The sequence below is a fragment of the Pan troglodytes genome, chromosome 12, assembly GCF_028858775.2.
Source record: "Pan troglodytes isolate AG18354 chromosome 12, NHGRI_mPanTro3-v2.0_pri, whole genome shotgun sequence".
Classification (NCBI taxonomy): domain Eukaryota; kingdom Metazoa; phylum Chordata; class Mammalia; order Primates; family Hominidae; genus Pan; species Pan troglodytes.
The window spans coordinates 35,947,480-35,974,064 of NC_072410.2; the positions used below are offsets into that span (position 1 = coordinate 35,947,480).

Sequence of the window (26,585 nt, forward strand, 5' to 3'; positions counted from 1 at the left end):
TGGGAGTCTCGCTCTGTCCCCCAGCCTGGAGTGCAGTGACTCGATCTCCGCTCGCTGCAACTTTCGCCTCCAGGGTTCAAACGATTCTTCTGCCTCAGCCTCCCCAGTAGCTAGGACTACAGGCTTGCGCCATCACGCCCGGCTAGTTTTTTGTTTTTTGTTTTTTGTTTTTTTTTTTTAAGTAGAAACAGGATTTCGCCATGTTGGCCAGGCTGGTCTCGAACTCCTGACCTCAGTTGATCCGACCGCCTCGGCCTCCCAAAGTGTTGGAATTACAGCAGTGAGCCACCGCGCACCAAGCCCGACCCATTCTGGCCATATCTATAGACGGATGCATTGCACAGGAGGCTCAGCACTAATCGGTAGATACTGCGAGATGCTGGGAGGTTAAGGGGCCTACCCGCAAAATCTCTGGCCAATGCCTTGGGCTAGAAATGCCATAATTAGCCGCTTTTTTGATCCCTTGCAAAATGTGAATCCCGCCGCACCTCCACCCCACCCGAGTGGTAATCTCCTAGTGGTAATCTAAGTGAGCCTGTGATAAGATAAGTAGCTCCTGGTGGTGAGGGTGAGAAATTGGGGAGCTGGAGCCCCAGCCAGGGACGAGGCTGTAGGGGCTAGGGCGAAGATGGAGGCTGCTGGGCCCCCAGATGGAAGACGGTAACGTGCACCCGCTTCGTTTTTGCTCGAGGTCAGTCAGGTGCAGACTGAATTCGAAGTCGCTCCCTCCTCCCCTCAACCCCGACCAGGCCAAAACTAAAGCAGCACCGCCCCCTGCTGGGCCGACAGGGCATCAGATTTTGCTGGACGCGGGTGACAGGCGAGATAGGGAGTGTCCCTGCTGCTAGTGCCCCTGCTGCTAGTGCCCCTGCTGCTAGTGCCTAGTTACCTGCAGTACTTAACCTCCCTGGGCCTCAGTTTTTCTTCCTCTGTAAAATAAATGCGCTGGGCCGGATCTTTTCTGAGTTCTCTTCTCCCCTACGAATTCTAGATCCCTCCTCTGTCCTCCTTGCGCCAGGGACCTTCGGGCGACCCTTCCCTGTACCCCCACCCCACCCTCTCTGGACCCCGTTTCTGCCTCAGTACGGCGCGCTGAGCTCTGCCCCCTGCCCAGGCCCTGACCTCCTCAGGAGCCGCGGTTTCCTGGGGTAACAGTGGGAAACGTGTCGGCCGTCTCCGCTCAGGCGCTTGCTGTGTACAGAAAGGTGAATTCATGGGAAAGGTGGCGGAGGGATCCAGGCTCTGGTGGACGCTTTACGGCTCCACCAAGGCTGGCCCCGAGATTTGCGCAGAATGAGCGGCTGAGGATGGAAGGGCTGCAAGATCCGCCGCCTTACTTAGCTGGGACCCGGCCCCACCTCCTCTACAGCCGACCCTGTCTCCACCGGTGCGGTTGGTGCTAGGTTCCCAAACACACTGCTGCCGTTTCTTGTCTGACATCGCGGCCCTGCTCCTGCCTGCCTTCAGCCTGGGCTAGCCCCCTGCCCTTCCCCCAGCTCCCTGCCCCTGCGCCCACCACACTCCTCCTCCGTCTCCTTTAGGCTGATTCAGGCACACCGGCTCTCGTCGCCTTGGTGGCCCTCCCCAGCCCTCCTCCGCGCCTGCTCCGGGTGACGCCCCGCTGGGCTCCTCGTGCGCCTGTCCGCGACCGCACCCACCTCATCCTGGCACCCCCATCGTGGCATCACGTGTTCCCTCATCTGTCCTCATGGCTGGCGTGCCCCTCTGCGGTGAGACCTGCAGAACAGGAATTGGTGCCGGGTCAGTAGCCGGCGATGAAGCCGGGCGAAGCCTGCAAACCCCACCCATACGCCAGCTTCACATAGCTCCTCTCCATTGCACAGCAGCGTGGGGAAGCACCGTTCTCTACCCTCCAAGTAAGAAGCTGACTGTTGGGGCACAGGGGAGATCCTATAGCATGGCTCTGCTTCTGGGCACGCGCAGAAAAATTCCCAAATGAATTTTTTTGTTGTTGTTTGTTTTGTTTTGTTTCTTGTTTGTTTTAAGAGACAGGGTCTTGTTCTATCGCCCAGGCTGGAGTGCAGTGGTGCAATCACGGCTCACTACAGCCTCGACTTCCGGGCTCAAGCGATCCCCCCACCTCAGCCTCCCAAGTAGCTTGGACCATGGACCCGCGCCAGCACGCTGGCTTTTTATTTTATTTTATTTTATTTTTTGAGAGAACCTGATTTCCTTCCAACCAATTGTGCTCTCCCAATTCCAACAACCAAATGAAGCTTCAACGCTTCTTTTTGTTCAGAGGCCTCCTGAGTCCTGTCCTACTCACAGTAAAGGCTCTGGCAAAAACAAAAACAAAAACATCATGGGGCAAAATAAACTGCATCTTAAAAAGGCTCATTTCTCTCTAGGCCTCTCTCCAATTTGTTATCTTGAAACGATTTACCCAAAATAGAAACTTTAAAAAAATAGTGGAAAATTTTCTTTTTGCACAAGATGGTTAATTCTTTTGGGTGCTGGCCTGGGATCCATGAAATAACCTACACTCCACCATAAAGCTTTTCACTCCCATGTTTTGCAAACTGACGACCTTGCTGGGGGCAAGCTCCCCGTGTGACTTTACGAGGGAATTTGAGTGGTGCAAGCCGGAGGATGGGGCCTCACTATGTGGCCCAGGCCGGTCTCCAACTCCTGGTCTCAAGTGATGCTCCCCTCACGGCCTCCCAAAGTGCTGGGATTAGATGTGTGAGCCAACGTGCCCCGCCCAAAGGGCAGTTGACCTCAGCGTCTGAGGTGTGGAGGGAGCAGCTCGTTCCTCTTTTTCCTGCTCTACTGGGAAGGTACAAACCATACTAAGAAATCCTCTTCAGTCTGTCCCTACAAAAAGAGAAAGAGGAGTTGCTGCAGGCCAAGGACAAGGAGGAAGGGAAGAGAGAGCCCTTGACTTCTCCCACTTCTTGACTTTCCTTGCCGTGGTCTTTCCTTCCTTTTTCCAGGTCCACACCTCTCCTTCTATAGTCCTAGAAATGGGTCACCCCCTACAGGAGTCAGAGCCTTCGCCCAGCCCTCATGCTCTGAGGGTAAGTGGGTGGAAACAGACGCCTTCCCTCTCGCAATGTTTCCATCACTGCGTCCTCCACCTTGCACCACTCAGATCCCCTCGGAAAGTCACACGGGGGGCTTGCCACCAACAGGGTCATCACCGTTTGCATAACGTGGGAGTGAAAAGCTTTATGGTCGAGTTGAGGTTATTTCATGGATCCCAGGCCAGCACTCAAAAGAATTAACCAACTTATGCAAAAAGAAAAATTTCCACTGGCTTTGCAAGGTTTCTATTTTGGGTAAACTGTTTTAAGATAATAAATTGTCACATACACATTTTGTTGTGACAATTGTCACAACAAGAGAAAAAAAAAGAAAGAGAAAGAAAGAGAGAGAGAGAGAGAAAGAAAAAGAAAGAAACGAGCCTTTTTTGGATGCAGTGTATTTTTCCCTTTTATTTACTTATTTATTTATTTTGCCACAGCCTTTACTGTGAGTAGGACAGGACTCAGGAGGGCTCTGAACAAAAAGAAGAGTTGAAGCTTCATTTGGTTGTTGGAATTAGGAGAGCACAATTGGTTGGAAGGAAATCAGGTTCTCTAAGCATCAACAAAATTCGTATTTTAAGTGATGTGAGTTATGGAAGGCAGAGAGTTCTTGGTATATGGAAGTTACTGAAACAAAGCAATGGACAAACGGGCAGTCTGCAGAAGAGGAAAGCTGAATAGCCAGCAAACATGGGGCCAGATGCTCGGTCTCAACCTTAACAAGAGAAGTCAGGTTTTAAACAACGAGATACCATCACACCCTATCAGATTGGCAGAATTAAAAAGACTGACAAAACCAGAAATAACAAAGCTCGTGGGTAAATGAAAACTCCTCCACAGCTGGTGTGAGTGTGGACTGGAACCATGACTTTGGAGAAAAATGTATCAAAAGCTATGGGGCACATCTTTCGAATCAGTCGTTTCTCACAAGGTTGCCATACTCCTCAAGTCATTCCTTTTCCAGGAAAACACCCTAGAGAAAATCTTGTACTTGGACTCTAGGGAATGTGTACAAGGATGTCCATTGTAGTTTAGCTTATAACAGCAAAACCCAGCCCAAAAGTACATCAACAAAGGAATGAATAAATGAAAGTGGCAGTTGTCATTAAACCTTTTTCCTTTTCTTGTATCACCCCAAAGTATGAAAGACTATGGACTCCTTCACTCATTAAAAAAAAAAATTTAGGCCAGGTGTGGTGGCTCATGCCTGTAATCCCAACACTTAGGAAGGCTTAGGCAGGTGGATCACTTGAGGTCAGGAGTTCGAGACCAGTCTGGCCAACATGGCAAAACTCTGTCTCTACTACAAATACAAAAATTAGCCAGGCATGGTGGCGTGTGCCTGTAATCCCAGCTACTCAGGAAGCTGAAGTAGGAAAATCATTTAAGCCCAGGAGGTGGAGCTTGCAGTGAGCTGAGATCGCACCACTGCACTCCAGCCTGGGTGACAGAGCGAGACTCTGTCTCAAAAAAAAAAAAAAAAAAAAAAAAAAGATTTAGCAAGGAACAGTGAATGGCTCACACCTGTAATCTCAGCACTTTGGGAGGCTGAGGCAGGAGGACTGCTTGAAGCCAGGAGTTGGGGGCTCAAGAGTTGGAGGCTGCAGTGAGCTGTTATCACACCAATGCACTCAACCTGGTTGACAGAGCTAGACTCTGTCTCTAAAAAAAATAATAATACTAATTTACTGTGGCAAAATACACATAACAATCTTACCATTTTAACATTTAAGTGTACAGTTCAGTGGTATTAAGTTCATGCACATTGTTGTGCAACCTTCACCACCATCCTTCTCTCTAACTCTTTTCATCTAGAAAAACTAAAACTCTATAACCGTTAAACATAACTCCCACTCCTCCCTCTCCCCAGCCTGTCCCAACCACCATTCTACTTTCTGTCTCTATTATTTTGACTACTTTAAATACCTCAAATACATAGAATCATACAGTATTTGGTTTTTTGTGACTGGCTTAATTCACTTAGCATAATATCCTCAAGATTCATCCATATTGTGGCATGTGTCAGAACTTCCTTTTTAAGGCTGAATAATATTCCACTCTATGTATATACCACATTTTGTTTGTTTAAATAAATTTTATTGTGTATATATAAGGTATATACAACATCATGGTATAAGACACACATATTTAGTAGAATGGATACTATAGTGAAACAAATTGACTTATGCATCATCTCACTTAGTTACCCATTTATTTCCTCCTGTAGCAAAAGCAACTATGCTCATCTAGCAAAAATCCTGGAATAATACGCTATTATTAACTGTAGTCTTCATATTGTACTTTATTTGACTTGTTCATCCTATATGTTTGCTACTTCGTATCCTTAGGCCTACATCTGCCCATTTCCTCTCTCCTACTCCAATCTTGATAACCACTGTTTTATTCTCTATATATTTGACCTTTTTAAAAGATTCTACAGGCCAGGCATGGTAGCTCACACCTGTAATCCCAGCACTTTGGGAGGCCAAGGCAGGTGGATCATCTGAGGTCAGGAATTTGAGACCAGCCTGGCCAACATGGCAAAACCCCATCTCTACTAAAAATACAATTAGCCAGGTGTGGTGGCAGGTGCCAGTAGTCCCAGCTACTCAGGAGGCTGAGGCAGGAGAATTACTTGAACCCAGGAGGCAGAGGTTGTGGTGAGCCAAAATTGCGCCACTGCACTCCAGCGTGGGCAACAGAGTGAGACTCCATCTAAGAAAATAAATAAGTAAAAGATTCCACATACAGGTAAGATCGTGCAATATTTTTTTTCTGTGTCTGGCTTCTTTCATTTAGCATAATGTCCTCCAGGCCCGTCTAGGTTATGGCAAATGCTATCTCCTCCTTTTTTAAGGCTGAATTCCCTTGTATATATCCGTACCACAATTTCTTAAACCATTCGTCCATTGATGGTTGTCTAGGTTGTCTCCATATCTTGGTTATTATGAATAATGCTACAATAAACACAGGAGTACAGATACCTTGGTGTGGTGGTGATTTCATTTCCTTTGGGTATGAGCCCAGAAGAGAGATGCCTGAGTCCACATTTTGTTTATCTATTCATCCAGTAATAAACACTTGGGTTGCTACCACATTTTAGCTACTGTGAAAAATGCTGTTATAAAATGAATGTACTTCTTTACTCACTTTTAACTTGACAACAAACATTTTTCATCACTATAAAGGACATAATTTCCAAAGTAAATGTTGATTTTTAAAAAAGAAAACCTTATTCTTTTTAATTATTTCTAATAGCACATAAATAATATATCAATTTTGTTTCAACCGTCACTCATTTTTAAAATACAAGAAAAAGTTCTTAACTTTTGGAAATTTTTCATCACTCCTTTTTCTCCTTAAACTTATGAATTCTAGGCCAGGCGCGATGGTTCACACCTGTAATCCCAGCATTTTGGGAAGCCAAGGCAGGCAGATCACTTGAGGCCAAGAGTTCAAGACCAACCTGGCCAAAGGGGTGAAATCCCATCTCTACTAAAAATACAAAAATTAGTCGGGTGTGGTGGTGCACACATGAGTAGCAATCCCAGCTACTCAGGTGGCTGAGACACGAGAATCACTTGAACCAAGGAGGCAGAGGTTGCAGTGAGTGGAGATTGTGCCACTGCAGTCCAGCCTGGGCGGCAGAGTGAGACTCTGTCTCAAAAAAATAAAGAGTAAAAACAAATGGACTTATGAATTCTATTCTACTTCCTCCATAAAAGTTTAATAGGTGCATATGCTTAAGGACCTTATATTGATCAATATTTCATACTTCTCTGCCAAAAAAGCATATGAGATGAATTTTTAATTTCCTGCAACCGTAAGTTTCTAAATATTAAAAGTCTTAGATTATGTCATCATTGCGACTATTAATAGTGCACAATTGTCCTTTATAGAATAAATAAACTGCAAGTCTTCAAAATTAATGAACATTAAAAGTAACCTTTGGCCGGGCATGGTGGCTCACACCTGTAATCCCAGCACTTTGGGAGGCCGAGGCAGGCAGATTACTAGAGTTCAGGAGTTTGAGACCAGCCTGGCTAACATGGTGAAATCCTGTCTCTACTAAAAATACAAAAATTAGCCGGACATGATGGCGGGTGCCTGTAATCCCAGCTACTAGGGAGGCTGAAGCAAGAGACTCACTTGAATCCAGGAGGCGGAGGTTGCAGTGGGCCCAGATCACACCACTGCACTCCAGCCTGGGCAACAGAAGAATACTCTGTCTCTAAAAATAAATAAATAAATATAAAAGTAACGTTTGTTAGGGGAAACTGGGTGAAGGGTATGGAATTCTCTGTACCCTTTCTTGTATGTGCATGTCAATCTACAATTATCTCAAAAAAAGCTTTTTAAAACATAATTTTGGGGGAAAATTCAGCTCTTAATGAAATGGACCCCCCACAAATGAATTTTGTGGTCCAATTAATTAATGAACTCATAAAATAACAGGATTTATTTTATTTATTGATTGCTAGAATGAGACAGAGTTCAGTATTAATTTTGTTTTGTTTTTGTTTGTCATATAATGTAAGTACTGAGAAATTTTGTCTCCATAAATAAATAGTTGGCTTTGTTACAGCAGAATCACTAAATCTTTCAACTTTTTCCTTTTTTTTAAAAAAAGACAAAAGCATGAACCAGGTGCAGTGGCTCACGTCTGTAATCCCAGCATTTTGGAGGCCAAGGTGGATGGATGGATTCCTTGAGTCCAGGAGTTCAAGACCAGCCTGGGCAACATGGTGAACCCCCATCTCTACAAAAATTTAGCCAGGTATGATGGTGTGTACCCATAGTCCCAGCTACTTGGGAGGCTGAGGTGGGAGGACTGTTTGAGCCCAGGAGGTTGAGGCTGCAGTGACTCCACTGCACTCCAGCCTGGGCGAAAGTACAAGACCCTTTCTCCAAGGGAGAAAGAGAGAGAGAGAGAAAGGGAGAAAGGGAAAAAGAGAGAGAGAAAGAGAGCGGGAAGGAGGGAAGGAAGGAAGGAAGGGAGGCAGGGAGGGAGGGAGACAATGTTATCTATCATCAAAAATTAATTTTAATGATCTATTAGTTGCTGTATTAGTTTGCCAGGGCTGTTTTAACAAAGTACCACAAACTAGGTGGCTTCAACAAAAGAAATTTATTGCCTCACAGTTCTAGAAGCTAGAAGTTCAGGATCAAGGTGTCAGCTGGGTGTGTTCCTTCTGAGGGCTACAGAAGGAATTTGTTCCATGCTTCTCACCTAGCTTCTAGTCAGCTGCTGGCAATCTTTGGCATTCCTTGACTTGTAGAAACATCACCCCATCTGTGCCTTGTTTTCAGATGATGTTCTCTGTGTGTGTGTCCTGATTGCCCCTTTCCACAAGGACATCAGTTATATTGGATTAGGACCCATCCTATTGGCCTCATTTGAACTTGATTACCTCTGTAAGGACCTTGTCTCCAAATAAGGTCACATTCTGAGATGCTAGAGTATAAGACTTCAACAAATATACTTGGGGGGACACAATTCAACCCGTGATAGTTGCCAAATCTAGAAGGCCTTCTTCCAATTTTGTTGAAAGCAAACACTTGGGAACCAGTGACCTGCACATGGGTTTGTTACCATTTTTAGATTTATTCACTTTCTTGGGTTTTGGAAGCCCTAAACTAGATTTTACCAAAGCCTACCAAGTAGCCATCAATGACACCATTCTTCTTTCACTTAAAAACGATTGCTGAAATTGATTAACTTGGAAAGTGTTGGGGTATTAGAAATATTTTTAATTTAATTTCAAGACAAATTCCAATACAAACAATATTGTGATATAATGCTTTTTTCTTTTTTTTCTTTTTTTTTTTTTTTTCTGTTGCCCAGGCTGGAGTGCAGTGGTGCGATCTCGGCTCACTGCAACCTCCACCTCCTGGGTTCAAGCAATTCTCCTGCCTCGGCCTCCTGAGTAGCTGGGATTACAGGCGCTTGCCACCATGCCCGGCTAAATTTTCTTTGTATTTTTAGTAGAGACGGGGTTTCACCATGTTGGCCAGGCTAGTCTCAAACTCCTGACCTTGTGATCCACCCACTGCGGCCTCCCAGAGTGCTGGGATTACAGGCATGAGCCACCGCACCTGGCCAAAATGCTTTTATCTTATCATAGATTTTAAACTTGTTAAAAGTGTTTTCTTTTCTTTCTTTTTCTAAACTGTTTCTTTAGCGCTAAACTTGATTCTCATCAAAACCTTGGAGCTAAAGATTTAGCTCACTAGATTCAAGGAAAGTTAAAATACTGCCATTAACCTCATTGGCAAAGCTGGTCTTCAATGTCAAACTAATTAACAACTCAGACTTAATTTTTGTTAAAAAAAAAAAAAGAATTCTGATTCCTTTTGTAATCATAATGAACATGTTAATATGCATCCTCATAATGACTGTCTCACCTCTGAATTCTAGCTCGATGATAGAGAGCTGAGTAGAGGGATGAGGCCCCAAAGCCTGCTGTGAGGCACTCTGCCTCCTGCATCCCTCCCAGATGACTCTTTTCTTTTTTTTTTTTGAGACAGAGCCTTGCTCTGTCGCCCAGGCTGGAGTGCAGTGGCGCGATCTCGGCTCACTGGAAGCTCCACCTCCCAGGTTCAAGCCATTCTCCTGCCGCAGCCTCCCGAGTCGCTGGGACTACAGGCGCCCGCCACCGTGCCCGGCTAATTTTTTGTATTTTTGGTAGAGATGGGGTTTCACCATGTTAGCCAGGTTGGTCTCGATCTCCTGACTTCGTGATCCACCCACCTCGGCCTTCCAAAGTGCTGGGATTACAAGCGTGAGCCACCGTGCCCGGCCCCCAGATGACTCTACCTGGATACTGGGGACTCTGCTCAGGAGAAATGCATTCTTTGGCAATTTCTAACGGATGGAAATTACATGAAAAATGTTTGGATTTGTCTTTTTATTGGTGGCCCAGAGGATTACGTGCCCACCTCTGGAGCATAGTAAGGAACAGGAGGGCGGGAAGTTTGCCTTTCAGTTTTAAAGTGGGAAATAAAAGAATCATGAAAGAATAGACCAGAAAGGAGAACGAGCACAAAGCCTAAACACAGGGACTTGTTCTTGGGCAGGTCCATTTTATGAAAAGAGAACCAATGGAGTTGAGAATCTGGAAAACAATTTCCTTAAAATTATGTGTATCCCCAAGGACAGCCTCCATATACTTCCAGAGAGATGAACACTCTGGTTCAGGAACCACTGAACATGAAACTGTGGCACATTCACAGGATAATACACCACACGGCATTTAAAATAAATCTATATGTATCAACATAGCTCAAAGACACACAATATGATGACACTTCTGTATTTTGAAACTCTCAGAAAATAAAATTATATAGCATTTATAGATATATATACACATATACATGTATACATATCTAGTAAACATTTCAAAACAGAGAAGGGGAAGTTGAAAGTAAATGGATAGAAAAAGATACATCATGCAGGCTGGGCGCAGTGGTTCATGCCTGTAATCCCAGCACTTTGGAAGGCCAGGTGGGCAGATTGCCTGAGGTCAGGAGTTCAAAACCAGCCTGGCCAACATAGTGAAACCCCATCTCTACTAAAAATATAAAAATTAGCTGGGCATGGTGCCGTGCACCTGTAGTCCTAGCTACTCAGGAGGCTGAGGCAGGAGAATTGCTTGAACCCTGGAGGCAAAGGTTGCAGTGAGATGAGATCGCACCACTGCACTGCAGCCTGGGCAACAGAGCTAGACTCTGCCTCAAAAAAGAAAAAGAAAAAGGAAAAGATACATTATGCAAACGGGAAGCATAAGAAAGTTGTGTTTCTGGCCGGGCACAGTGGCTCATGCCTGTAATCCCAGCACTTTGGGAGGCCGAGGCAGGTGGATCACCTGAGGTTGGGAGTTCGAGACCAGCCTGACCAACATGGAGAAACCCTGTCTCTACTAAAAATACAAAATTAGCCGGACATGGTGGTGCATGCCTGTAATCCCAGCTACTCGGGAGGCTGAGGCAGGAGAATAGCTTGAACCTGGGAGGTGGAGGTTGCGGTGAGCCAACATCGTGCCATTGCACTCCAACCTGAGCAACAAGAGGGAAACTCCATCTCAAAAAAAAAAAAAAAAGAAAGAAAGCTCTGTTCCTTATGAATAAAAGGTAGACTTCAAAACAAAGTATTACCAGAGGCAGAGGTAAAGACAAACATTTCATAATGATAAAAGAGTGAATTCATCCAGAAGATACAATTCTAAATGTGTATGCACCTAATAACAAAGCTTCAAAATATAGGAGACAAAATATGAACTGAATTAAAAGGAGAAATAGACAAATCCACACTCATTGGACATTCGGCATCCTTCTCTCTCAGCTCCATAGGAAAGGTTAACAGATTAAAAATTTTAAAAACTTACCATCTTTCTGTCATAATTAATGAACAAAACTCCAAATTTAGCTTTTCGTGAGAAGGCGAGTGGGGTGGTACTTGGGAGGGTACAATTTTATCTGTAATGTTCATGTGAAGGAAATGTGACAAAATGCTAACACTTATAAAGAGTGGGCATTTTATATTATTTGACATATTGTTCTATGTTAAAATGTTTTCAAAACTTTTTTTTTAAAAAGTGAATAGCAGAAATATTTAAATGAGTGAATAATGAATGAAGTTCGGAAGTCAACATCACTTCATCTGACATTGCCCTCCACAAGTCCCCATGCTGCCCCTACCCTCTCTTGTTGGCCTTTCTCCTATGAGTCCTCCTCATCTTATCATCCACCAATGGCAAACATGTGGGACATCCTCATGTGGGTCAGGGGCAGACATGAGCTTACAATCTCTACCTGCCACAGGCTTTGATGTCCTCTCTGTGCTTCTCTTATAGCCCAAACCTCCCCTGTGAAGTTCTTCCACCTTCTCAAGCCCCATTCTGAATTTCCTGCACTACCTGGATTCCTTGCCAATGTTTTATTTCCTGCTCTTCAATACGAGCCTTCCCTGAAGGTTCCATATACTCTTCTGTATGTTCTTTCCACACCACCTCCCTTTGCAATGACACCCACTCTCACAACTTATCACCTCCTTCCCAAGGCTACATCCCCAGCCCTGGCCCCTCTTCTGAACTCAAATCCTGGCTCTCCAGTTGCATTCAGAACGCTTCTGTTTCAGTGTTACTGAGATTAAAGATCCAAAACAATTTTGTTACCGAAACACCGGGGGATCCATCTAGGTCCTTCTGCTCACCTCACAGAAAGCCAATCACTGAGACAACAAGTATTGCCAAGGAAGAAGAATTTAGTCAGGTGCTGCAGCCAAGGAGATAGGAGATCAGTCTCCAATCCATCCCTCTGACCTGACTAAAATTAAGGCGTTTATATAGCAGGGAAGACATGTAATCATGTGTGGGAAAACAGGAAGTTGGGAGGAGTAAGGAAAAGGAGTTGGACAACAGGAAACAGGAGGTTAGTTAGGCCATCATACCAGGTGAAGAGTCTGACGTCTTATTGTTCATAATAAGTGATCTGGTGAGTTTCAGCTCGTTGCTACCATCTGGGAGGCCTGATAGTTGGTTTCCCTAGAAAGGAACTCAGATAAGACAAATGTAACTTTCTCAGGTTTTAAGAAGGCAAGGATCAATTTATATGTTTATTCAAAGAAACCACAAACATCAAGTCTATAGGATCATTGGATCGGTTTTACAGTAAGCATGTGTCAGCACCAAGGGAGGGGATGACAGAGAGTCAATGCAAGGTGTAACCAAAATGTGTATATTTTTCCCCATTACAGTTCAGCTTCTTACCCTCTCTGCCCAATCCAAACTGCAACAAGGATTCTCCCAATTACATTTCAAACATCCTAGCTTCCTGGGATGCCCTCTTCTCTTTACTCTTGATGTTTATAATTCACCTTGATATGTGCAAAGATGTATATGTTTTTATACTTGGCACTAAGAGTATTTTTGATCTGAGAATGTTTGTCTTTAATTGTGAAAAATTTTCAGCCATGCTTTCTTCCCATATTTCTTCTCCACATTCCCTTTGTTCTCCCCTTTCTGAAATCCTATTAAACACTTCACCATGCTAATATACATCTCAACAGCTTTTTCAAACTGCTTCTGTCTTCATCTCCCTGTGTTGCATTCTCTGTGAATTTCTCAATGCTAGCTTCCAATTCATTAATTATCCCTTCAACTATGTCCAACCTAGAGTATATCGTTGTTTAATATGTAGAGTGTTCATTTCCAGTATGCTCAGTATTTATCATCTTCAACTGTTCTTCTTTAATTTCTGCATTTTCTACATTTGTTGTTCTCTTTGTTTTAAACATTTTTCAAATTGTTCAATAATTTGCATCTTTTTGGAAGTGAATTCACATTCCACTTGTTGAGTCTTTTTTATGTATACTTTGAATTTCGAGTGTGTGTGCAGGGTTATCTTGAATAGAAATTTTTGAAAATCTCTTCCTCTCTTTACTCTCTCTTTTCCTGAGTTTTTTAAAGTAGCCTCTGACTTTCCAGGGCCCACAGTCAGAACTAGGCCTTACATGGGTGGCTGTGGGCTCTCTTTCAATCAAGAGAAAATCAGATCCAAATCCCTGTTTCAAGCAGAGAGCCTGGCTCCAGCCTTCCTCTATAGGCAAAGCACTGTGAAACTCTGTTAGCTGAAGGAGTCAAACTCTTGGTGCCTCTACACTAAGAACAGACCCTCAAGACCCAAGCCCAAGAATGGTTTGCTAAGAACAGATCCCAGCAAGCCAGCCCCTGATTCCAGCCATTGTCCTGCAACTACATCCTTGAAGATGTTTATCTTGCTTTTGAGTACATCTGCCTTCTCCCCTTCCTCCTCTTCCTTTGTTTTTAACTATACCATTGCTATATGTTAAAGCATGGTATCAGCTGATCTTGATCAGACATATCAAATGCCTCATTCTAAACAACCTCTCTCCTAATTCTTCCTTTATCTTCAAACCCAACTATATGTGAAGCCTTTCCTGACCACTCTTACTTGGAATGAACTATCTAAGCCTCCTCTGGTCTGCTGTACCCTACTTCTACCTTCCTTTAGCTTTTACTGAGCAAGAATTTCTTGAGTGTGTGCCACTCAAGTGTGTGCCAAGCCCTCTGTTTGGCACCCTGGTGTAAACATGAGAGGGACAAGGCTCCTTCCTCAAGGGACCAAGGGTTTGGTTGTCAAGCTGGACAGGCAAACAAACCATTGTGCTCCAGTCTGCAGATACCCAAGGTCCGGGTGACACAGAGAAGAGAAGGATGTGGTCTGTACTGTCTGGGAGTGGGAGGGGGAAGGAGCTAAACCCCACAGGAAGGAGATGCTTGAGCTGGGTCTTAAGGGAGAGGAGTTTGGTAAGCAGACAGCAGAGGTGAGAACATTCTTGGCTGAGGGAATAGCATGTTTAATGGCTCTGAAGTGGAAAGGACTAGGGTCCCCTTGAGAAATGAGAGATGCGGAACCTAGGAGGAGTGAAGAAGGTGACGGACAAGAGGACAGAGACTATGAAACCAAGTGTGCAGGGCCTCACAGGCAACATTAGGGATCCCCGACATTCTACTAGGGACACCAGGAAGTCCTTTCAGTTTGAAGCAGGGGGTTGGCATGATGAGATTTTTGCTAGAAGGGACCAGAGCAGAAATGGGGTTGGCCAGTTAAGAGGCCATTGCAAAAGTCCAGGAAAGAAGGACAGCAGCTAGATGAACTTGGGGAACTCAGGGTGGAGGAAAAGAAAGGTGACAGAAGTGAGGCCAAATTGATTGGTATTTCTAATTAAGATAAAACAAAGCCCTGATAACTCTAGAGTTTCTAGCTCTGAACAAGCTAACTCCTTCCAAGAACAGTAACATCTCCATAGACCTGAATTGGTGATGGGGACACAGCAGGCAATTTCCCAGCCATGATTCCGAGTTGTCCCTGCAGTTCATGTCTTAGGAGCAGTGGCACAGAACCCTGATGGATTTCCTATCACTGCTCTGCCCAGTTTTGCATTTTGAATATGTCTTTAATCTACATTAAAGTTTTCCATTTCCATGGACCAGTTTAAATCAGCATAGAAACTGGTTACTATCTTACTCTATCTACTTCTGGATATTTTTTTAAATAAGGGGCTTGCTTAAAGGAGTGCAGTCATTCACATTTCTTCATGCCATCCCAAGTCAGTGCTACAGTGTGGGGTTTGGGAACTTACCTGGAAGTGATGGACAGGCCCAACCCAGCCCTCTGCACACCTGGTCTACAGAATGTTTCTCCAGAACTTGTGCAATTGCATCTGTTCTGCCACTGCAAGGCGGATGTCATTGTGGTTACATCGAAAATCCACCACGTTCTGCAAAAAATATCACTGGGGTCACAAAGCCTCCTTGATGGGTTTGACATGTTGCCTTGTCCTCCCCACCCCAACCCCCATGGTGCTCTGTACAAAGGGGCTGCCACCCCACTGGCTGACACTTTTCTGAGCTGCAGGGCTAGAAGGCCCCCAAGCTGATTTCCGTGAGACTAAGATGGAACTAGTCTATTTTAAAGCAGTACACCCCCAAATCTGGCCATCATCACACTCAGGGTCCTGATTCCCAAGATCCAAATAGGTGGAGGTTGACTCTGGCCCCCTCAATGCTTCCACCACTGGGCAAGTGCAGTTTCGTGTCTAGCCATCTTCCTTACCACCCTGTTGATTGTAGCCTTTGGCCAGCAGGGCCATTTGACACTCCTGATACAGTGCTGGTGGTGCTGAGCAAAATGGCAAACTACCATCTACAGCAAGAATTGATGTGTTGGTGGCCTGTCTGGACTTGATTGCTTCCTTATCTCCCTCATTCATGTGAGTTGAGGGACAGCACTGTGTCTACACAGCGAGGGACCCTCATACCATGCACACACACACACATGCATACATCGATAGGCCAGTTATAACCATCATTGTAAAGGTGTTTTCTTCCCCAACTCCCTCATCTCCCATTTGAAAAAGCTGCAGGTACTGGTGCAAGCCCTCAGTGATACAGATACATTATATCTACCACAGCCTTGCTAGTGTTGCAATAATGAGAAATCGCCTAAATGTCCACTAACAGCAGAATTAAATTATGGAACACCCATATATAATGCACCCATTTATAAGAATGGGGTGGATCTTCATCTGCTGAATGCTCTCCTTCTACTGTGAAACAAGATAGGTTGCAAAAAAATATTTATCTCATACAATCCCATGTGTCTAAGATGATGTATAAACATCTGTTTATGTACAGATAATATCTGAGGGACACATTCAACTGTAACAGTGGTTTTCTGTGGGGAGCAGGTGACAGTGAGGAGAGTTGAGACAGGGAACTTTGTGTTTGTTTTCGTACAAGAATATATTGCACTGTTGTCACTTAAAAGACATTTTTAAAAATTTCTGAATATAAAATGTTACATGTTCCATGCTAGAATAAGCATCTTGGATGCTTTGAGGGAGCTGGAAGGAGGTACTGAAATCAAAATAATTTAAAAAAAAAAAAAAAAGCCCATCCAGGCCCTGATACGGTGGCTCACACCTGCAATCTCAACACTTTGGAGGCCAAGGCGGGGCAGAGCGCCTGACCTCGGGCATTGGAGACCAGCCTGGGCAACATGGTGAAACCCCATCTCTACCAAAAATACAAAAAATTAGCCGGGCATGGTGGTGTACTCCTGTGGTCCCAGCTACTTGGGAGGCTGAGGTGGAAGGATCACTTGAGCCTGGGAGGTAGAGGCTGCAGTGAGCTGAGGTGGTGCCACTGCACTCCAGCCTGGGCAACACAGCCAGACCCCATCTCAAAAAAAAAATAGCAACAACGACAAAGAACCCATCCAACACTTAAGTTTGTACTTCACAAGGACAAGGAGAATGCAGTTCAACAAGCACAGCTCAGCCCATGCTGTGTTTCTGGGGATGGAGGACACATCATGAAGTCTCCGCATGGTCCTCGCCCAGCAGAACTAATGGGTGGGGCAGACACGTGGAACACAGAATGCCAGGTGTCTTGTCTCTAGGATCAAGCAGTAGCAATGTGAGGTGCAGCCACTATGGGATTCAAAGTGGAAAGACTCAGAAACCCTGAAGAAATGGGAAGAGGGCATGCCACTGGAGCTGGAAGGTTTCAGGACAGCAACAGGCAAAAAGGAAAGATGAGCCTGTAGTCCCAGCTACTCAGGGGGCTGGGGCGGGAGGATCACTGGAGCTCAGGAGTCCCAAGGCCAGCCTGAGCAAAACAGCGAGACTCCAGTCTTTTTTATTTTATTTTATTTTTTAAAGAAACAAAAAGGAAGGGGACACACGTGTTAGGGACAGAAAAGAGAAAACCGCCTCTACCCAAGCATTCACCCACGTCACCCACACCTCCCTGCAGAGCACCCAGAGCTGGGGGTGAAAGAAATGAGGTCCAAATGAGACAGCACAGGAGCTGCCTCCGGGGCTTAAACAGACCAGCATTCCAGGCGGAGGGACCGCAAGTGCAAGGGCGTGAAAGCACAGAGCGCAGGGGTTGAGTGACTTCAAGCCTGTGAAGCTGCAGCTGCAGTTGCAGCTGCAGGTGTATGGGAAAGGCAGGGCAGGGGGCTGTGCGGAGGCTGGGAGGAGCCAGCACCCAAGGGCTGGTCAACCAAGCTGGGGGTTGAATTTCCATCCAGCAATGCAGGCCATGGGAGGCTGCGGCAGTGACGCTGTCAGATCCCCTTTGTGAGAATAATAATTTTTATAACAACGTGGCTGGAGGACTGATCAGGAGAGAGACTGGTGTGAAGGCTGTTGCAATGGCTCCAAGAAGAGATGAGGCTGTGTGGTGAGTTTAGCCGCTGGATGAAAGGCCGGAAGAATGAGGTCAGCAGCGCACTGACACCGACAGCCAAAGCTTCGGCTGCTGCCGCCCTCGTGGAAATCTCCTGGGGGAAGGGAGAGGGTCCTTCCTCGGTGAAAACTGGGGCTGCTCTAGCGAGTTCCTGAGAAGCGGGCAGGTCGCTAGCTCCTCTTCCTTTTCAGCCCTCAGTGCCCATTTTGCCAATAAAAAGCCCCAAGGTGACAGTACAAGAGACGCCTTTAGTGAAGGCAAAGGAAGGGACACTCCCCTCCTTTCCTGCCTACTCTCGCCCTCACTTCTTGAAATCTTTGGTCTCCCTTCACCCACTCTGTCACTCTCACAAGACAACCATTTCCGAGGACTATTTCCAAGCCCTTTTCCTCATCCCCAAACCCTCAGTTTTCAGCTGCCCCCAGTTGCCTGGCCAGGCTGCCTCGACGGCCCTATTCACGGGCCCCAGCCTCCTCGCCGGGCTGGAAGGCGACAACCGCGAAAAGGAGGGTGACTCTCCTCGGCGGGGGCTTCGGGTGACATCACATCCTCCAAATGCGAAATCAGGCTCCGGGCCGGCCGAAGGGCGCAACTTCCCCCCCTCGGCGCCCCACCGGCTCCCGCGCGCCTCCCCTCGCGCCCGAGCTTCGAGCCAAGCAGCGTCCTGGGGAGCGCGTCATGGCCTTACCCGTGACCGCCTTGCTCCTGCCGCTGGCCTTGCTGCTCCGTGAGTTTGAGACGCCCGGGATGGCAGGGGATGGGGCGGGCGGGGGTCGGGGGGCGGGGGGCGCGGGACTGGGGGCTCAGCCTCGCTGCTTGCCGCCTGCAGACGCCGCCAGGCCGAGCCAGTTCCGGGTGTCGCCGCTGGATCGGACCTGGAACCTGGGCGAGACGGTGGAGCTGAAGTGCCAGGTGCTGCTGTCCAACCCGACGTCGGGCTGCTCGTGGCTCTTCCAGCCGCGCGGCGCCGCCGCCAGTCCCACCTTCCTCCTATACCTCTCCCAAAACAAGCCCAAGGCGGCCGAGGGGCTGGACACCCAGCGGTTCTCGGGCAAGAGGTTGGGGGACACCTTCGTCCTCACCCTGAGCGACTTCCGCCGAGAGAACGAGGGCTACTATTTCTGCTCGGCCCTGAGCAACTCCATCATGTACTTCAGCCACTTCGTGCCGGTCTTCCTGCCAGGTCCGGGCGCCGGGTGCGGCACCTCTCCGCGTGGGGCTTGGGGTTCACCTCAACCTGTTTTCCGCACGTGGGCCCTGCTTTCAAGCCTCTTAGCGCACCTGGAAGCGACTTAGATACTGTTCCCATTTCACAGACACAGCAAACTGAGGCTAACGCGAGGCTGAGTAGGGACTGGGGATGGCTTTTTACGTCCGGCCGATCTGGGCTCGAGTTCGGATTCTTGTTTGATTCTGGGCAAATGACTTAAATTCTCTGCGCCTCCGTTTGCTCGTGGGTAAAATGCGGACAGCAATCAACCCGCGCTCCAGGGTTGCTGGTTCAGCCCGGGAGAGAGGCCAAGTGCAGGGGAGCCGGCTCCTGCGCTCCGGCTCTGGGCGCCGCGTGCGCTGGGCTGAGCCAAGGCCCGAGCACAGGGGTCCGCGCGCATCCCGGGGTCCCCATCCTGTCTCCTCTGCCATCCCTTCTCCCAGGAAAACCGGGGGGAGGCGTCCCCGTGGGGAAAGGTGCGCGAGGCCGGGGCTTGGGCGGGGGCGCCTCCATAACCCCAACCTGGCCCCCAACCACGCTCTGTTGCTCTTGCAGCGAAGCCCACCACGACGCCAGCGCCGCGACCACCAACACCGGCGCCCACCATCGCGTCGCAGCCCCTGTCCCTGCGCCCAGAGGCGTGCCGGCCAGCGGCGGGGGGCGCAGGCGAGTCGTGCGGGGGCCCGGGGCGGGGGCGGCACGCACCGCGGGGAGAGCCCATGCCAGGGACAGCCCTGATACTGTAGGTAGAGTCAAGGGCTGTCCAAGTGGTGGGAAACCGAGATCTGAGGCGGAGAGACGTTCCCGGGACGGTGGGGCGGTTGGGAGGTCCCGGGCCCACTCCTAAATGTCGGCGTCTTTGGTGTCGTCAGTGCACACGAGGGGGCTGAACTTCGCCTGTGATATCTACATCTGGGCGCCCTTGGCCGGGACCTGTGGGGTCCTTCTCCTGTCACTGGTTATCACCCTTTACTGCAACCACAGTAAGTCCCGAGGAATCGCGGCGGGAAGGAGTCGGCCCCCCTCCTGCCCTTGGCTCTGCTAGCTCCAGGCGGACCTTGCGAGGGGGGAGCTTGGGGTTGAGTTTTCTGGGACTCCCGAGCTGCCCCGCAGGTACAGGCACTTCTTTCTGGGAGATAGAATGCGAGAAAGCCCTTCCCGCTCCTTGCGCTCTCGGAGAGGTTTTGGGAGACAAAGCCCCGTTCCCAGAGCCGCTGCAGCGGGTGTGTTCCGTCGACAAAGCCCGCAGCGCGCGCGCACATGTCTGGACACATGACAAACGCCCGCCGGGAGGGGGCCGCTGTGGCCCTGGGTCAAGTGCCCAGGAGGGTTAGTCAAAACTACCACCGGTTTGAGGTTCGTCCTTGGCCCTCTTCCGGCGAACCGCCCACCCTGCTTTGGGTCCCATGCAAGGGAGGTGCCGGATCAGGTCTGCAGGCTCCCCGCTTTCGCCCGCGTCTGTAGTTGCAATTTTTTTTTAATTGATGCTTGAGACGGAGGATGGATAAGAAGCCCTTACCCGGCTCTCAAGAGTTATAATCCTCAAAGAAATAGGGGAAAGGAAGGAGAATTCGTAGAGGCAATTCCCTATTTGCCTCATCCAATTTCAGCCCATGATCGTTCTGAAATGATTTTTTGTAAAACCAAAAAACAGCAGCAACAACAACAGCAACAACAAAAAATACACTGTCTTTGGGGACTATTGATGGATAGGGGCACTCACTTTTTCCCTTCTTTTTCCTTATCCAGGGAACCGAAGACGTGTTTGCAAATGTCCCCGGTGAGTCTCTTTTGAACTCTCAGCCTGCTCACCTTGGCCAGCCCTGGGGTGGGGTCCTGGTTTCCCCAGCAGCAAATAGTGGGGACTTTTCCCAGAGAGAGGTCATGGCCGTGAAGTCCTGGGGCAGGGAGTCAGCCAGTTCCTGAGCAAAGAGAGGCCGAGGCTGGCATCTGGCCTGTGTCTTTGAGAAAAAGGAGGCCCGGGTTAGGCGGGTGCCAACAGCAGTGTGACTCCAGTAAATCTTCATCTTATTTGGCCTGGCACTTCAAAAAAAAAAAAACCTAAGGGATTCCCCCAATTTATCCTAGCTCCTCGTAGGACCTGACCTCCTCTTTATTCTGATTATTCCATCTGGGTTTTGTTGTTTTCTTAAGAAAACAATTTTTTTTCCTACTTGGCTGGTCTAGTTTTTTGAGGGAGAGCCAATCTTTTATCAGCTGAACCAAAATAATAATGGCTTTGGTTGCTAACTTCTCTGTGTCATGTAGGACCTTGGTTTGCTGCCAAGGACTGGAGTAGAAAAAAGGGGAACGAGATGCAGGGACAATTGGCTATCTGGCAGCTCAAGTGACTGCCTCATCCAGTTTCAGCCCATGATCACACACACACACACACACACACACACACTCTCTCTCTCTCTCTCTCTCTCTGTTAAAAACCTCTCTCCACCCGTTGGCTGAGGCATCCCTGTGGTAGCATCTAACAAGTGCCTGCTCTAGTCAGGCACTGTGATAGGGGTAATACTCCCCATCTCTCTTAATCCTCACAGCAACCTTGTCCCGTCTCACGGCTCAGGGGTTAGTAAAGTGGCAAAGGCACATTAAACTCAGATTATCAATAGTAATAACCATTTGATGAAAGCCTACAATGCACGTTACTTGCTTTATAGATTTTTTTTTAATTTTAAGTTTTATGACAACTTTTAAAGTAGTCATGATTACCTGCATTTTACAGATAAGGAAACTGAGGCTTAGAACATTTAGTGATTTGTCCAAGGTCATACTGCCCGGGAGCTGCAACTTCCATCCAAAGCTCAGACACCTTCCCCATGGCTGCAGGCTGAAGTGTTAAGGATAACCAACTGTGTACACCAGTTCTTTTCAGTAGATGAAATATTTTACATTTTATACCTGGAGTTTGCATTTTATACTCCTTTACATTTTTCTGAGGGAATCCAAGTTCAGGACTTTACACATTGTTGTTTTTAGCAATGGAAATGCAATGGATTTCCAATGCATATGTTACAGGTGATATACCAAGGGGATAAAGACTTTAAAAATGAGCCAGGTATTGTGGTGCATGCCTATAATCCGGGCTACTCAGGAGGCTGAGGCAGGAGAATCGCTTGAACGTGGAAGGCGGAGGTTGCAGTGAGCTGAGATCGTACCACTGCACTCCAGCCTGGGTAACAGAGCAAGATTCCATCTCACAAAAAAAAAAGGGGGGGGGGGAGTTTTTAGCTTTTCTTTTCTTTTCTTTTTTTTTTTTTTTTTTTGAGACGGAGTCTCGCTCTGTCGCCCAGGCGTGAGTGCAGTGGTGCGATCTCGGCTCACTGCAAGCTCCGCCTCCCGGGTTCACGCCATTCTCCTGCCTCAGCCTCCCAAGTAGCTGGGACTACAGGCACCCGCCACAACACCCGGCTAATTTTTTGTATTTTTAGTAGAGACGGGGTTTCACCGTGTTAGCCAGGATGGTCTGGATCTCCTGACCTCGTGATCCGCCCGCCTTGGCCTCCCAAAGTGCTGGGATTATAGGCGTGAGCTACCGCACCCGGCCAGTTTTTAGCATTTTTATTATTCAGGGTGCACTTTGGAACTTTTGCAGAAGGACCATCCCTTTTCTCGATCTTTTCTGAAAACTCTCATTTTGAGATGAATAACTGAGAATAAAGTTCTGCCTTAAAATACAAAGCTATACAGATTAAACACACCTGGGAAATTCCAACACCCGAGTTAATATACTCAGTGATGATGGTGGGCCGCTCAGCTTCAACAGAGAGGTTTTAGAGGGCTGAGAGTGCAGACATGACGCTCATGATGAATTAGCATGTTTACAAGGTGCTAGCCTGGTGCTGAATTAACACATGTTTTTAGCGTAACATCATTTGGCTGATTGTGGTGATTTGCTCACATCCTCCTCTCTCCCTGTCATCCTCCGGGGCTGAGAATCAGGTCAGCTAATGACTTTGGTTATCAGTCTCACTCTCACACCTCTGTGGAGACCTTGACAGGGGCTCCAGGAAGCTAGACTAACTCCGTTTAGATCCTGGCTCAGCCACCTCCTAGATGTGTGACCTTGGGCAAGTTTAACTTCTCAATCTCAGTGCCCACCCTTAAGGCTGCTGTGAGGATTACATGAGATGGTGCAAGTAAGGCATTTAGCACGGGTGCTGTGCTGACGTCATTCACCCAGTCCCATGCTGGTGCCCCAGGAACAGGTTCTCAGACCTTTCCAAGGCTGGGGGATTGGGAGGCTGGACGTGGCTGGATGGATGCTGCACTGGCGGGGTTCTGGCTACAATGATGGTCGCTTTCCTCTCTTTCAGGCCTGTGGTCAAATCGGGAGACAAGCCCAGCCTTTCGGAGAGATACGTCTAACCCTGTGCAACAGCCACTACATTACTTCAAACTGAGATCCTTCCTTTTGAGGGAGCAAGTCCTTCCCTTTCATTTTTTCCAGTCTTCCTCCCTATGTATTCATTCTCATGATTATTATTTTAGTGGGGGCGGGGCGGGAAAGATTACTTTTTCTTTATGTGTTTGACGGGAAACAAAACTAGGTAAAATCTACAGTACACCACAAGGGTCACAATACTGTTGTGCGCACATCGGGGTAGGGTGTGGAAAGGGGCAGGCCAGAGCTACCCGCAGAGTTCTCAGAATCATGCTGAGAGAGCTGGAGGCACCCATGCCATCTCAACCTCTTCCCCGCCCATTTTACAAAGGGGGAGGCTAAAGCCCAGAGACAGCTTGATCAAAGGCACACAGCAAGTCAGGGTTGGAGCAGTAGCTGGAGGGACCTTGTCTCCCAGCTCAGGGCTCTTTCCTCCACACCATTCAGGTCTTTCTTTCCGAGGCCCCTGTCTCAGGGTGAGGTGCTTGAGTCTCCAACTGCAAGGCAACAAGTACTTCTTGATACCTGGGATACTGTGCCCAGAGCCTCGAGGAGGTAATGAATTAAAGAAGAGAACTGCCTTTGGCAGAGTTCTATAATGTAAACAATATCAGACTTTTTTTTTTTATAATCAAGCCTAAAATTGTATAGACCTAAAATAAAATGAAGGGGTGAGCTTAACCCTGGAAAATGAATCCCTCTATCTCTAAAGAAAATCTCTGTGAAACCCCTACGTGGAGGCGGAATTGCTCTCCCAGCCCTTGCATTGCAGAGGGGCCCATGAAAGAGGACAGGCTACCCCTTTACAAATAGAATTTGATCATCAGTGAGGTTAAACTAAGGCCCTCTTGAATCTCTGAATTTGAGATACAAACATGTTCCTGGGATCACTGATGACTTTTTATACTTTGTAAAGACAATTGTTGGAGAGCCCCTCGCACAGCCCTGGCCTCTGCTCAACTAGCAGATACAGGAATGAGGCAGACCTGACTCTCTTAAGGAGGCTGAGAGCCCAAACTGCTGTCCCAAACATGCACTTCCTTGCTTAAGGTATGGTACAAGCAATGCCTGCGCATTGGAGAGAAAAAACTTAAGTAGATAAGGAAATAAGAACCACTCATATTTCTTCACCTGAGGAATAATCTCCTGTTAATATGGTGTACATTCTTCCTGATTATTTTCTACACATACATGTAAAATATGTCTTTCTTTTTTAAATAGGGTTGTACTATGCTGTTATGAGTGGCTTTAATGAATAAACATTTGTAGCATCCTCTTTAATGGGTAAACAGCATCCGATTTTGGTTGTGCCATCATTTATTTAACTACTACCAGATATTTAGTTGTTTCCAACCTTTTCCTACTATAACACTCTTAAAATGTTGCATATATCTTTGTTTCTTTAGGATAAAGACCTAAAAGTAAAATTATTGAATCAGTCCCCACCTTCACCTGAGCCTGCCATTTTCACATCAATCAAAACAGATTAGCTTCATCCTGCATTACCCTTCTTCCTTTTGTTCTTTCTTGGTAACAGAGGAGATGATGCTCCTTTCATGATAAATCACTAAGTCATCTTGTTGTTGAGGTAAAATATTCGTACTGAAAATTGCTTAAGTCGTAAATGTACAGCTCGATGACATCATAAAGCAAACACACCCATGTAATCAGCCCTCCAGAAGTCTGTTGTTAGTTTTAAAACCAAGATACTTTTAGAGAACGGAAAGCAAGAGTGGCTTTCTGTTCTCTAAATGAAGTAGCCTATGTGTGAAAGCAGAAGAGAAAGCTGATAAATTACCCATGAGACAAATTTCCCATGTCGCTCCTCCCTAAGCCCAGCTGACAGGGCCAGGAGGTGCCCAGCACACCCAGTCAAGGCAGGTGCCAGGTTTTGAGGCCTCCTGTGGAAGCAGGGCCTGGGCTCGGGGCTATCTCTGAATTCCCTGGGAAGGATGAGCATCTCACAACAGGTCGCTCCCCTTCTCATGGGAGAAACTTGTGAAGTTGACCCTGGAGCACCAAGGAATGTCAAAGAATCTGTGCCAGGGCAAAAACAGGAAAAGGGCATTTCTGCCAAAAGCAGCATTTCCTCTTCAACCTTGAGCTCAAAGTTGGTGGTGGTGGGCGGTGGAGAGGCCACCCTTGGGAGGCTCCAGAGAGGGCCAAATACTTACTGATTTTTTTAATATCCTCAAAACAACCAGGATTTCACTTGCCACAAGTAAAATGGTAAACAATAATTTGGAAATTAAAAATATCAATATAGGAACATCCATTCATTAGAGTTGGCCCTCTGGACCAGGAAGAAAATAGAAAACAAATCTGCAAGCCATGCAGGCCTAAAGCATGCTCATTTGGGCTGTGAATTCAGGCTTAGCAATCACTGACAACCACAGACCTCCAACTTGTTCATTCTACACGTGCAGAAGGAGCACCCAACAGTTCAGACCTGCCAGCCTCGGGTCCAACAATGTTTATTTGCCACTTGCTAGCCTGAGACATTGGTTCTACAAACCCTCTTACTATGTGGAAGATGCCCATAACAGGTTTTTTTTGACCCTGAAAAACACAAAGGATAGAAATGACTCCTCTATTATGCTGTAAACTTGGTATCAGCTGCTGGAATCCAGCCTCAGTGTGGTTCATTTAACATTCATTCATTTAATAAAAACATATCCTATTTGTGGAAGAGAAAAGCCAGAGAGAAATTTGTCATTTTCCTTCTCCAGCTTTCAGCTGGTTTTAAGAGAGCCCATTCTACCTTTGAAAATTCCCCGTGAATCTTTATCCAAGTGGGTTAGGAAGAAATCTCCCTTTTCTATCAGCTGGAAACTGCCCCCATTCCTGCCCTGGGTCTGTGTGCAAATACTTCTCTGTACGCAATTTTATCAATACCTTGAGAGGTGCTTAAGAGGCAGCACCACTTAAGCTGCTCCTAAAAGCAGGGTTGAGCAGCATTTCTCCACCAAAGGGAACTAAAGGAGGCCTCAGTAGCATAGTGGTTAAACGCAGAGGCTCTAAACCAGCCTCCTGACGCCAGGCACAGCAGCTCAGGTCTGTAATCCCAGCACTTCGGGAGGCCATGACAGGCAGATCGACTGAGTCCAAGAGTTCGAGACCAGCCTGGGAAACATGGTGAAACCCCATTTCTACAACAA

General features: G+C 47.1%; 1 protein-coding gene across 5 annotated transcripts; it reads left to right on the forward strand.

Annotated features, from left to right (window-relative positions):
- The first annotated feature begins 1,735 nt into the window (after positions 1-1,735).
- Positions 1,736-24,703, forward strand: CD8A (CD8 subunit alpha). 5 transcript variants are annotated; one of them, XM_054677990.2, is made up of 8 exons: positions 1,736-1,877; positions 7,678-7,824; positions 18,233-18,551; positions 18,654-19,007; positions 19,590-19,700; positions 19,907-20,017; positions 20,784-20,814; positions 23,360-24,703. In XM_054677990.2, exons 3-8 carry the CDS (start codon positions 18,380-18,382, stop codon positions 23,409-23,411), a joined length of 831 nt encoding a protein of 276 aa, XP_054533965.1. In that variant the 5' UTR covers positions 1,736-1,877; positions 7,678-7,824; positions 18,233-18,379; the 3' UTR covers positions 23,412-24,703. The 5 variants fall into 5 exon arrangements, with proteins under 5 accessions (XP_054533965.1, XP_054533967.1, XP_016804398.1 ...); XM_054677992.2 differs by lacking the exon at positions 19,907-20,017; XM_063788987.1 differs by lacking the exons at positions 1,736-1,877; positions 7,678-7,824 and adding an exon at positions 16,566-17,818.
- The last annotated feature ends 1,882 nt before the right edge of the window (positions 24,704-26,585 follow it).